The sequence below is a fragment of the Cenococcum geophilum genome (genome assembly GCF_001692895.1).
Source record: "Cenococcum geophilum 1.58 unplaced genomic scaffold K441scaffold_59, whole genome shotgun sequence".
Lineage (NCBI taxonomy): Eukaryota > Fungi > Ascomycota > Dothideomycetes > Gloniales > Gloniaceae > Cenococcum > Cenococcum geophilum.
The window spans coordinates 1,037,116-1,048,765 of record NW_027137617.1 but is presented as its reverse complement, the minus strand read 5'-3'; the positions used below and the strand labels follow the sequence as shown (position 1 = coordinate 1,048,765).

General features: G+C 36.6%; 1 protein-coding gene across 1 annotated transcript; it reads left to right on the top strand.

The window, feature by feature from the left end:
* Positions 1 to 7,883: 7,883 nt before the first annotated feature.
* K441DRAFT_584956 (ankyrin) lies at positions 7,884 to 8,219 on the top strand (the record flags this gene model as incomplete). The annotated part of the gene is made up of 1 exon (XM_067644559.1): positions 7,884 to 8,219. A coding segment is annotated over one exon (336 nt), but the record flags the coding sequence as incomplete, so codon positions are not given.
* Between the last annotated feature and the right edge of the window lie 3,431 nt (positions 8,220 to 11,650).

Sequence of the window (11,650 nt, the reverse complement as noted above, 5' to 3'; positions counted from 1 at the left end):
TTAGCGTTGTCCGTTAAGAGCGATATATAACTTTAAGACGTAGGTAACGGGCTAACCGGCTTGGCCGTTATAGCCTTTTACCTAGATAGGCTTCTCTAGTTAGATAGCTTCTGCATTTAGAAACTTAGCAATATTATTTATATAGGCAGTATTAATAAAGGTGAAGCTATTTACTCTAGTGTTAATAAGGGCGGTTATATTAACTCTATATCCATTTTAAAATACTATATATAAAACCGTAAAATACTTTCCACCTATTAACTAACTAAAATTAATCTCTTTAAGATTAATAGGGTACCCTAGGGGGGAGTCTTTTCCTAGGGTTCTTCTTTTCCTAATTTATCTAACGTTTCTTCTTCCTCTATCTCCTTAATATCGCCTATATCCTTTAGCTCCGGGCAGGATAAGGTAAAGTAACCCTACTTATTACAGTTATAGCACGTAGCCGAGGTAGGGTTAATTAGAGTATTACGGCGAATACTAGTTAATAGCGTAGTACGTAACTAGTTAGGCGAGGCTCGCTAGTATATAGTTATAACCGCCTTTAGTATAAAAGTAGTTATAACTTATCTTCCTACTCTAGCTCCTATAGGTATAGCTAGCGAGTTCTAATTATTATAAAGTCGCTTCTGCTAATTAGGGCGGGCGTTAATCCGCTTTAGTTCTAAGTTTAATAATAGGTAATAAGCTGCAAGTCTTTTATAGGTTGGCAGGTTATTTAAGGCTACGGCAATCTTTTCTTATAGCTGGATTGTCAGCCTATTATATAGGTCTAATTAGTAATTCTTAAGGGGAACCTGGCCTTCTCCTATAAGGTATAGGAATTAAGTCTAGAATTTGGCAAAGGGTTAGTTTAGTTTTATTATTAAGCGATTATAGTTATAACAGGCATTCCGTACTTTGTTTAGGTTAATATAAATAGCCGCTAGGTGCCGTATTATCTTATTAATAGATATAAATTAGATAGGGAAGTTATCCTTAAACTTGGCTTAAAGGTGCCGTTAGGCGTCCCTAGTGGTTCGACTAAAGAGGTAAAGCATTTTAGCTTCTTTGGAAAGGAAATAGTTGTAGTTAACGCGGAGCTTTCCTTATACTTAAATCCTCCAATTCTTAAAGGTAGGGTCTATCCTATTAGATAGTAGTAGGGGGTTAAGGAGCTTAACGGACTTTAATTACTTCGTTATTGTATTCGTACTCCCTAGTATATCGCATTTAGTGGAGTAAATAGGTTGGCTAGGGCTTTAAGAAGGGGAAGCCGGGCTATTTTATAGGGCTGTAAGGCTTTCTAGGATCTCTTATAGGGTCTCTTATATATTTCTCGCTTTAAGATAATCGGCTTCCTAGCTAGCTGCAAGGGCGCGAATCTACTCGCGTACGTCTACGACGTTATTATTATCTTCAATTTCTAATCCTAATTAGATCTTAGGTTCCTCTTAGGTAAAGGCAGCTCTCTTAAATAAGCTTACTTTAGGTACTATTATTAGCTTTCTAAGGTTCGTTAGTATTATACGCTTTAGTTTTGATTCTGGGGGTATAGGTCTGGTTCTGTCTAGCTTATAAGGTGGGATATTATCTAGGCCTTCCTAGGCAATATAGAGTTGTTTTAGTGTCTAAGTATAGCGTATTAATACGTCATTGCAGACGAAGTTTCTTTAGGGTGGGATATTATTAAGGCCTTCCCAGGCAAGGTAAGGTAAGCTTAGTATAATATTACGGCTCGTATAAATGCCTCTAAACCGAAGCTTATAGAATGCTGTATTACAAAGATACTAAGCTAAAGAGAAGGAAAAGGGGTTGCTAGGACCGATATAAACAAATATATAGGGTAAGCCGCCAAGGCGCTAGCTTTAGGCGGGCCAATTATAGGTCGGCAGAATATAGCAGAATTTGGCTTTTACAGTCTGTAGTAGTTCCTATTAATTAATTACGGCTATCTTTTCTAGGTCTGCCTTAATTCCGTCTATACTAATAATAAACCCTAGGTACTTTGTTTACTTTACACTAAACTTTAACTTCTTAATATTGGCTTAGAGGCTAGTATTACGGAGCTGTTATAGGACCTTATAGACGTACTCCTTATATTCTAACTCGTTTTTAGAGTAAATTATAATATTATCTAGGTAGGCTGTATAGAAGTCGTCAAGGTAGTTAAAGAGTACATCGTTTATATATTGTTAGTACGTAGTAGGTCCATTAGTTAGTCTAAAGGGGAGTACTTTATATTTATACGATCCGTATTAAGTCTAAAATATAGTAAGGTCTATAGATCTGGGGTCTATTCTAATTTAGTAAAAGGCCTGGCGGATATTAAGCTTTATAAATACCTTAGCTCTATTTATTTGGGCCAGCGTCTTATCTAGTAAGGGTAGCTGATAATAGTCTTTGCGGGTTATATTATTAAGCTTATAGTAGTTAATATAGAAACAAAGTCCTCTATTTAGCTTTTTTATAAAGAAAATAGGGGAGGTAAATAGGGCCTGACTAGGCTTAATAAACCCCTTTACTAGGTTGTCTATAATATACTACTTAGTAGCCTATAATTCGGTAATAAATTGTTTATAAAGGGGGGTATAGCTAAAGATGTTTTCCTTATCTGGTTTAATCTTAATCTTATAGTTATATGGTTAGTAGGGTAGAAGTATATTAAATACTGCCTTAAAGAATACGTCTTTAAACTCTCGGTACTAATAGGGTAGTTTTTGTTCTACTAGCTCCTTATCTATAAGCTTATCCTCCTCTTAGGCCAAGGTCTCTTTTTCTTTAATTATTTAATTAATTTTATATAAGCTAGTTATAAAGGTAATAGTATCTAGCTAAACTAAGTTCCGGTAGAATCCTACAGCGTTAATATAGCAGATATTAACTAGTGGGAGGTCCGTAGGTTTCTTTACGGATGTTTATTAGGCCGTATTTTACGGTATAAGGTTTATAGTCTTCCTTAGCTCGCGTTCCATTTTCCGTAAGTTATCCTTCTGGTTTATTAGTTTAGTATACTATCTAATATTCCTAGCCTTTTATTATAGCTGCGTAGGGCCTAGGTTCTCTACTAGGGACTTAGGTAGGTTACTATTAACTTTCTAAGTCTATAGTGCGGGTGGCGTAATATAGGTAGCCTAGGGGCGGCGTAGTATACGGATCCGTTACAGGTTAAGCTATATATCCTTCTTAAAGGCCTAGTCTTTACATATAGCATTGGCCTAGTAGATAGTATTAATCTAGGGTTATATTAGGTTTTTTATTATAATGCTGATTTCTTTTATAAAAGAAGGGGTTAGGGGTAGGATTTTGGGCTAGATAAGCTGTCTGCTTTATATATTAAGCTATAAGCCTAAATAGGCTAGCCATTTCCTTTTTAAGATTATATTATAGCTTCTAAGGTCCGTAATTAGAAAGGGGACGTTATACTACCTTTGCCTATTAATGTAGAGGTATATTTATAAAATACTCGTAATAGGTTACCTTACCCGTCCGTTATACCCGTAAATGGGAATTAGTTTAGGCAGGTCTTCTATAGGTGTATTAAAAAAGTTAGCCAGCTTTATAGCACACTAGGTATTAATTAGGGTAAAGGTATTTGCTCTAGAGTTAGCTAAGGTAGAGATTAAAACTTAATATCTATTATAGAATAAAGTATAAGGGATAGTGCAGCTTCTTTTACTAACTAGCCGACCTAGATTAATATATAATATATTAATCCCTTTTAACCCTAGAGAGGAGTCTTTCTCTAAGGTTCCTCTTTTTTTAACTTTATACTGTCCTTCTAGATTAACAGAACCTTGTTCGCTTTTACCTTTATTAAGTAGTTCCTTATAGGGTAGCCCTTTTAACCATATAAGAAGTAAGCCCCTTAATTACTAAGGGCCTATATATAGGGGTCGCTATAAATAGGCCGAGTAAGCGCTTAGCCCGCGGTAGGGCTAGCTATACGGCTAGTTACTAGGTTAGCGGCCGGCGTAGTAGGCGTTATATGTTATACTAGGGTATTATGGGCCGTTCTTATATTGCTTATAGCTTAATTTAGGGGATTCCTAGCCTTTATCCGGTTAGCTCGTGCCTTAATTTAATAGAGGCCTTAGTTAATAGCTAGGCAATAGTCCGTAAGTTCTTTTAACGTTTATATAGTAGTAAAAGCTAGTAGTACGGCCCGCTGTAGGTCTAGGGTAAGCTTATTAAAAAGGTCTGGAAGTAAGTCTTCCTAGGAAATCTAGGCTTATCTGGCTAGGTGTAAGAAGCGGGTTTAGAAGGCCAAAAAGGTCTCTGTTATTTTTATATTTAGACTTTTATAGCTAAGGTAGGCGTTTTATACCCTAAAAGGGTCCTTATAGATAGAAGATAGGTAGTTAATTATTTCTTCTTTAGAGAGGAAGGGCTCTGCTAAGTCCTAGGCGTATTACGGACATAAATACGTCTATATATCTCCACCGATACGGCTAAAAACGTAAACCATTTTGGCTTAAGTAGTAGGGAAGTAGTTTATATTAACTTTAAGCTTGTCCTATAATTAAAGCTTCCAATTATTAAATATAGGGTTAGCTCCATCTGTAAGTAATAGGGGGTTTGCAACCTTTACGGACCGCAATAATCCTAATACTATATATTAGGCTAGGGCCTTAAGGACTATAGCAAGTCTGTCTAATAGGTCCTCGCTAGATGTAGAGGTGCTTCTAGTTTTAAGCAGTTCTTATAGCTGTTTAATTTTAATATTAGCTACTACGAGCTCTGCTTAAGGGGTTAAGATATTAATTATTTCTTCGTTTAAGGCGTTTATAGGTCCTACAGCTGCTTTGCCTACTGCTGCGTTTTATGGCATAGTGCTAGGGTATTAAGTAATTCCGGGTAATTTCTTTAGGGGTTCTGGTCTATGCGTGTCTTATAGGTCCTTTCCTTAGGGTTCTGTTTTTTTCCTTTAGGTTCTGTCCTTGTAATATTCTTAGGGTCCTATTTTATATCCTTGTCCTATTCGTAGTCCTATAGATATATTTAAGTTCCTTCTTAGGAAGAAAGGGTAGTTTAAGCTTTAGATAATATTAGCGACTTAGTTAATTAAGGCATAAGTATAGTATAAGGGACGTGTAAGCCTATATAATTGGATTATCTATAAACAAGAATTTAAAGCTAAAGAAAAGGAAAGGAAAGGATAAGTAGTAACGTAAGGAGTTATATACGATCCCTAGTTACGTAAGAGTTACGTAAGCCCTGCGTCTACTATAACGTCTACTATAGCTACCGCTTTCTGCTAGTGCCGTAATACTTTTTACCATTACCGCTCTTTTATATAAGCCCCTTACTATAGCTTATTAGCTTTCTATTATATTACTATCTAACTACTATTACCGCCGCTACCACTATAACTATTATTGCCGTCGCCCTGCTTTATTACCTTACTACTTACTATACTAATAAAGATTAATATTACCGCCATTTAAAGACCTTATTATTGAATTATAGGCCCTAAAAGAATTCGCCAGCCTATATATAAAGTAGCGTAGCCCTTTTTAGCGTCGTGTGGGAGAGGTAACTATTTGGAATAACCAGTATAGGCTAACATAATTCTAAAGTTTAAGAAAGTTAAATATATCTAGTATTGACATAGCTTAACTAACAGAAAGTTATAAAGTAAGGTAATTACCGTTTAAGTTAGGTAGTGGGAATTAGAACGAGAGAGTTTAGTCTTAAGCCGCGCCTTAGTTGTTAACTCGTGCTATCTACCTTAGCAGTTTTTAAAGTCGACTATTTAGAAACATTTAGCTAACTTATAGCCCCAATTTAAGTTTATATAGCCTTTTAACAAGGCACACTTAGAACCAGTAATATATTCTAGATAAATTAATAGGATAACCTCTTCTAGAAAGTACTAACCCAATTTACCGTCAATAGAGCCAATTTATACTAGGAATTAATAAATATAGATATTATTTACCGCTTTATAGGGACTATTTTTTTTAGTAATACTACTAAGTGGTTAGAGAGCCGAGGCTTTTTTAGGTTAGAAGGACGTATAACAGCTACTAAGCTAAAAAGTGGACTTAAACGATTAGGGCGAGTAATATGGGACCGCGTTACGTGCGGCGGCTTTATTTAGTAACGAGAGGGCCGTATATCTGCTGATAGAGCGTGGCGCCAATGTTAACAGTTTGGGATGGCTGTACGGGTCTACGCTATTAGTAGCTACGTTAAACGGTTACTAGAAAATCGTACAGCTACTACTAGACTAGGGAGCCGACCTAAACGCCTAAGGAAGGCAGTACGGGACCGTACTATAGGCAGCCGCTTATAAGGGATATAGAAATACTACGTAGCTTTTACTAGACTAAGGAGCCGACTTAGATAGAAAAGGAGGGTAGTATAGGACCGTATTGCAGGCCGCGGCCTATAAAGGGGCCTAGAAGATTATATAGCTTTTACTAAACTAAGGAGCCGACCTAAATAAAGAGGGAGGGTAGTATAGGACCGCGTTATAGGCTGCGGCTTTTAAGGAGAATAAGAAGATTATATAACTGCTGCTTAACTAAGGAGCTAATATTAATATCCTAGGCGGGAAGTATAGGACTATATTATAGGCGGCGTCGTTAAATAAAGATAAGAAGATTGTCTAGCTGCTAGTTAACTAGGGAGTAGATATTAACGCTATAGGAGGGGACTACGGGACTGTATTATATATAGTAGTATTAAGGAATAAAGAGAAAATTATATAGTTACTAGTGGACTAGGGAGCTAATATAAACTTTTAAGTACGGAAGTATAGGTAGATATTATAGGTAGTAGCGGATATAGGTAATAAGAAGATTGCGCTATTATTACTAGATAACGGAGCTAACGTAAATTCTTAAGGCAGAGACGGCGTAATAGCGTTAAGTTTAGTAGCATTAAGGGGTTATAAGAAGGTAGTTAGGCTGCTAATAAAAAGGGGTGCCGATATAGATTCTTATAGTAGGTGGGGCAGTACTGCGTTATAGAATGCAGTATTAAACGGCTAGGGGGATATTATATAGCTGCTGTTAAATTAGGGTACCAATGTAAACATTTAAAGTGAATATTATAGTACTGCGCTGTAGGCGGCGGCCTCCAACGGAGATAAGAAACTCGTAAAGATGCTAGTAGACTAGGGAGCTGACGTAAATACTTAAAGCGGGTTTTACGGGACCGCATTATAGGGGGCGGCATACAATAGTAATAAGAAGATAGTTTAACTACTAATAGACTATAGAGCCGACTTAAATGCTTATAGAGGGCATTACGGAACTGCGCTATAAGTGGCAGCGTATAGAGGTAATAAGAATATTATCTAGCTACTAGTGGATTTCGGCTCTAATATAAATGGCCTAAGCGGGAAGTATAAAAGCGCACTATAGGCGGTAGTAAACAAGGGCAACCTAAAGATCGCACGGCTGCTAATTAATAAGGGAGCCGATATAAATATTCGCGGGGGAAAGCAGAACAATACTATATTATAGGTAGCCGCCTACTAAGGCGATAAGAAGCTTATACAGCTGCTAGTAAACTAGGGAGCAGACATTAACGCTTATAGTAGGTAATCCGGCACCGCGTTATAGGCGGCTATAAATAGAGGTTACCTAGAGATTGCTTAGTTTCTATTAAGCCGTAGTATAGATATAAATCTAAAGGATAGGTAGCATAGAGCTGCGCTACAGAGTGCGGTGGCGAAAGGTAGCTAGAAGTTTATACAGCTAGTAAATTAAGGAGTAGAGGTTAATACTCTAGGTTGGCGGTATAGGACGGCCCTGTAAATTATAGCGTATAATAGTAATAAGCGGATAGTAGAGATGCTAGTAGGCTTTAAAGCTAATATTAATGTATAGGATAAGCTATACGGGAATGCGCTACAAGTGGCTGTATCTAAAGGATATTATAAGGTTGTTTAACTGCTAGTAGATCTAAGAGCTAATATAAATACTCAAGGCGGGTATTACGGAACCTCACTGTTAGCGGCAATAAATAAGGGCAGCTTGAGGACCGCTCGGCTGCTAATCGACAGCGGAGCCGATATAAATGTTCGTGGGAGAGTATGGGGTGATACTGCGTTGCAGGTAGTCGCATACCGAGGTAAAGAGAAGTTTGTGCCGCTGCTATTGGACCAAGGAGCCGACATAAACGCTTATAGCGGGCAGTACGGCACTACGTTACAGGCCGCAGCGTACAATCGCCATAGCCTAGTTATGCAACTGCTGGTAGATCGGGGAGCCAACGTCAATGCTTAGGATGGATACGATAGCGCCGTTCTAGCAGGATGTCCGTTTAGGGTCACGGCAGTATTACAAGCGGCAGCATGCGGGGGTAGTAAAGAGATTGTATATCTACTCCTAAATCGGGGAGCTAATATAAATTTTTAAGGTGGAGGCTATATAACTACCATGCAAGACGCTGTATTAAGAAGCTATAAGAAAATCAGATAGCTCTTTATAGGTAAGACGGCCTATAGGGATATATATAGTAGAAGCTCCGGAACTGCGTTATACATAGTGGCCTAGAGGGGCTATAAAAAGATTATACGGCTGCTTATAGAGCGGGGAGCTGAAGTAAATGCTTAGTATGGGTACTATAGGACGGTATTATAGGTAGTAGTATCGAAATGGGATATAAAAGCCGTAAAGCTGCTAGTTAATTAGGGAGCAAGCTTAAATACCTATCCCGGCTATTACGGGACGGCACTATAAGCGGCGTTACGTATTAGATACAAAAAGATTATAGAGCTACTTCTAGATAAGGGGGCCGGTGTTAATGCTTATTGTAGATATTATAGGACCGCCTTAAATATAGCCGCGTTTATTAGTTACTATAAGGTTATATAACTACTAGTAGACCAGGGAGCTAATAAAGAACTCTCTATAAGCTAGATTAAAGAGATTTTAAAGTTATACTAGGCTTCGTACCCTAAGAATTTGTTATTCTTAGGCGGATTAATTACTATTTATATGGTATACTCCTAACTTACACTATATATCTTATACTTTTAAGACTGCTAATAAAGATTATAGTATTCTATCTCTTTCTACCAATTATATATTATTATTTAGGCCTTATTCTAGTCGCTTAGTGTCCTTATTACACTCGCTCTCTTTACTTAGTAAATAAAATATAATTTTATGCCTTTAATTTAGTATAAACTTAAAGTAGTATTGGCCTTACTCCCGTTTAAGTATATAGAATCTATTTACTACCTAAATAATATAGTAGGATTAATAATCTCTGGACTAGCTATAGTAGTTTATACTAGGTTTATTCTTATTAAATAATAGCTTATAATAGGACACTATTATATAAAATAGAAGATTAATTCTACTATCTCTATTAGCTTTAATATCTCCGCCTTATTTATTACTAACTTACGGATCTTAAGTATTTAGGAAATAACTTAGAGAAATAAGGTAAATAGAGTTAATAAGTCTAGTATCTACAATATATCGCGAGTGCAAATCCGATATAACGCCTATATAAAATATTGGCATTATAAACGGAAGTATTACGGTAACTTATAAGTTAATTACTAAGCGTCTTATCCTATCTTAGCAGAGGTTAATTTAAGTAAAAGTATCTCCTAGGTTAAATATATACTATATACTAAGGAGTAATATTAACCTATAGCTTATTAACTTACTTAATGCTCCTAAAACCCGACTAACTATTACAGCACTGGCAGAAAGCGGCAGCTATAGTAGACGTTATGGTAGACACAGGGCTTACGTAACTCTTACGTAACTAGGGATCGTATATAACTCCTCGCGTTACTACTTATCCTTTTCTTTCCTTTTCTTTAGCTTTAGATTCTCGTTTATAGACAATCTAATTATATAGGCTTGCACGTCCCTTATACCATGCTTATACCTTAATTAATTAAGTCACTAACATTATCTAAAGCTTAAACCACCCTTTCTTCCTAAAAAGGAACTTAAATATATCTATAGGACCACGAATAGGATAAGGATATAGAATAGGACCTTAAGGATATTATAAGGACAGAACCTAAAGGAAAAGAATAGAACCCTAAGGAAAGGACCTATAAGATATATATAGACTAGAACCCCTAAAGAAATTACCCGGAATTACCTAATACCCTAGTACTATACTATAAAACATAGTAGTAGGCAAAGCAGCTGTAGGACCCGCAAACGCCTTAGATAAAGAAATAATTAATATCTTAACCCCTTAAGCAGAGCTTATAGTAGCTAATGCTGAAATTAAATAGCTACGAGAACTGCTTAAAACTAGAAGTACCCCTATATTTAGCGAAGACCTATTAAACAGACTTACTATAGTCCTTAAGGCCCTAGCCTAACGTATAATATTAGGATCGTCGCGGTCTATAAAGGTCGTGGACCCCCTATTACTTATAAACGGAGCCAACCCTATATTTAATAATTAGAAGCTTTAATTATAAAATAAGCTCGAAGTTAATACGGACTATTTCCCTACTACTTAAGCTAAAATGGCCTACGTTTTCGGCTGTACCGGCGGAGATATATAGACGTATCTACGTCCGCGATATGCCTAGGACTTGACAGAGCCCTTCCTCTCTAAAGAAGAAATAATTAACTACCTGTCTTCTATCTATAAGGACCCTTTTAGGGTATAAAACGCCCGCCTTAGCTATAAAAGTCTAAATATAAAAATAATGGAGACCTTTTTAGCCTTCTAGACCCGCTTCTTATACCTAGCTAGATAAGCCTAGATTCCTTAAAAAGACCTACTTTTAGACCTCTTTAATAAGCTTACCCTAAACCTATAGCGGGCCGTACTACTAGCTTTTATTATTATATAGACGTTAAAAGAACTTATAGACTATTGCCTGGCTATTAACTAAGGCCTTTATTAAATTAAGGCACGAGCTAACCGGATAAAGGCTAGGAATCCCCTAAATTAAGCTATAAGTAATACAAAAACGGCCCATAATACCCTAGTATAACCTATAACGCCTACTACGCCGGCTACTAACCTAGCAACTAGCTATATAGCTAGCCCTACCGCGGGCCAAGCGCTTACTCGGCTTACCTATAGCAACCCCTATATATAGGCCCTTAGCGATTAAGGGGCTTACTTCTTATATAGTTAAAAGGGCCACCCTATAAGGAACTGCCTAATAAAAGCAAAAGTAGATAAGGTTTTATTAATCTAAAAGAATAATATAGAGTTAGAAAAAGAGGAACCTTAGAGAAAAACTCCTCTCTAGGGTTAAAAGGAATTAATATGTTATATATTAATCTAGGTCGGCTAGTTAATAAAAGAAGCTATACTATCCCTTATACTTTATTCTATAATAGATATTAAGTTTTAACCTTTGCCTTAGCTAACTCTAGAGTAAATACCTTTACTTTAATTAATACCTAGTATGCCGTAAAGCTGGCTAACTTTCTTAATACACTTATAGAAGACCTACCTAAACTAATTCCTATTCGCGGGTATAATGGATGGGTAGAGCAACCTATTACAAGTATTTTATAAATATACCTCCGCGTTAATGGGTAAAGGTAGCATAACGCTCCCTTTCTAATTACGGACCTTAGAAGCTATAATATAATCTTAAGGAGGAAATAGCTAGCCTATTTAGGCTTATAGCTTAATATATAAAGTAGACGGCTTATCTAGCCTAAAACCTTATCCCTAACCTCTTCTTTTATAAAAGAAATTAGCATTA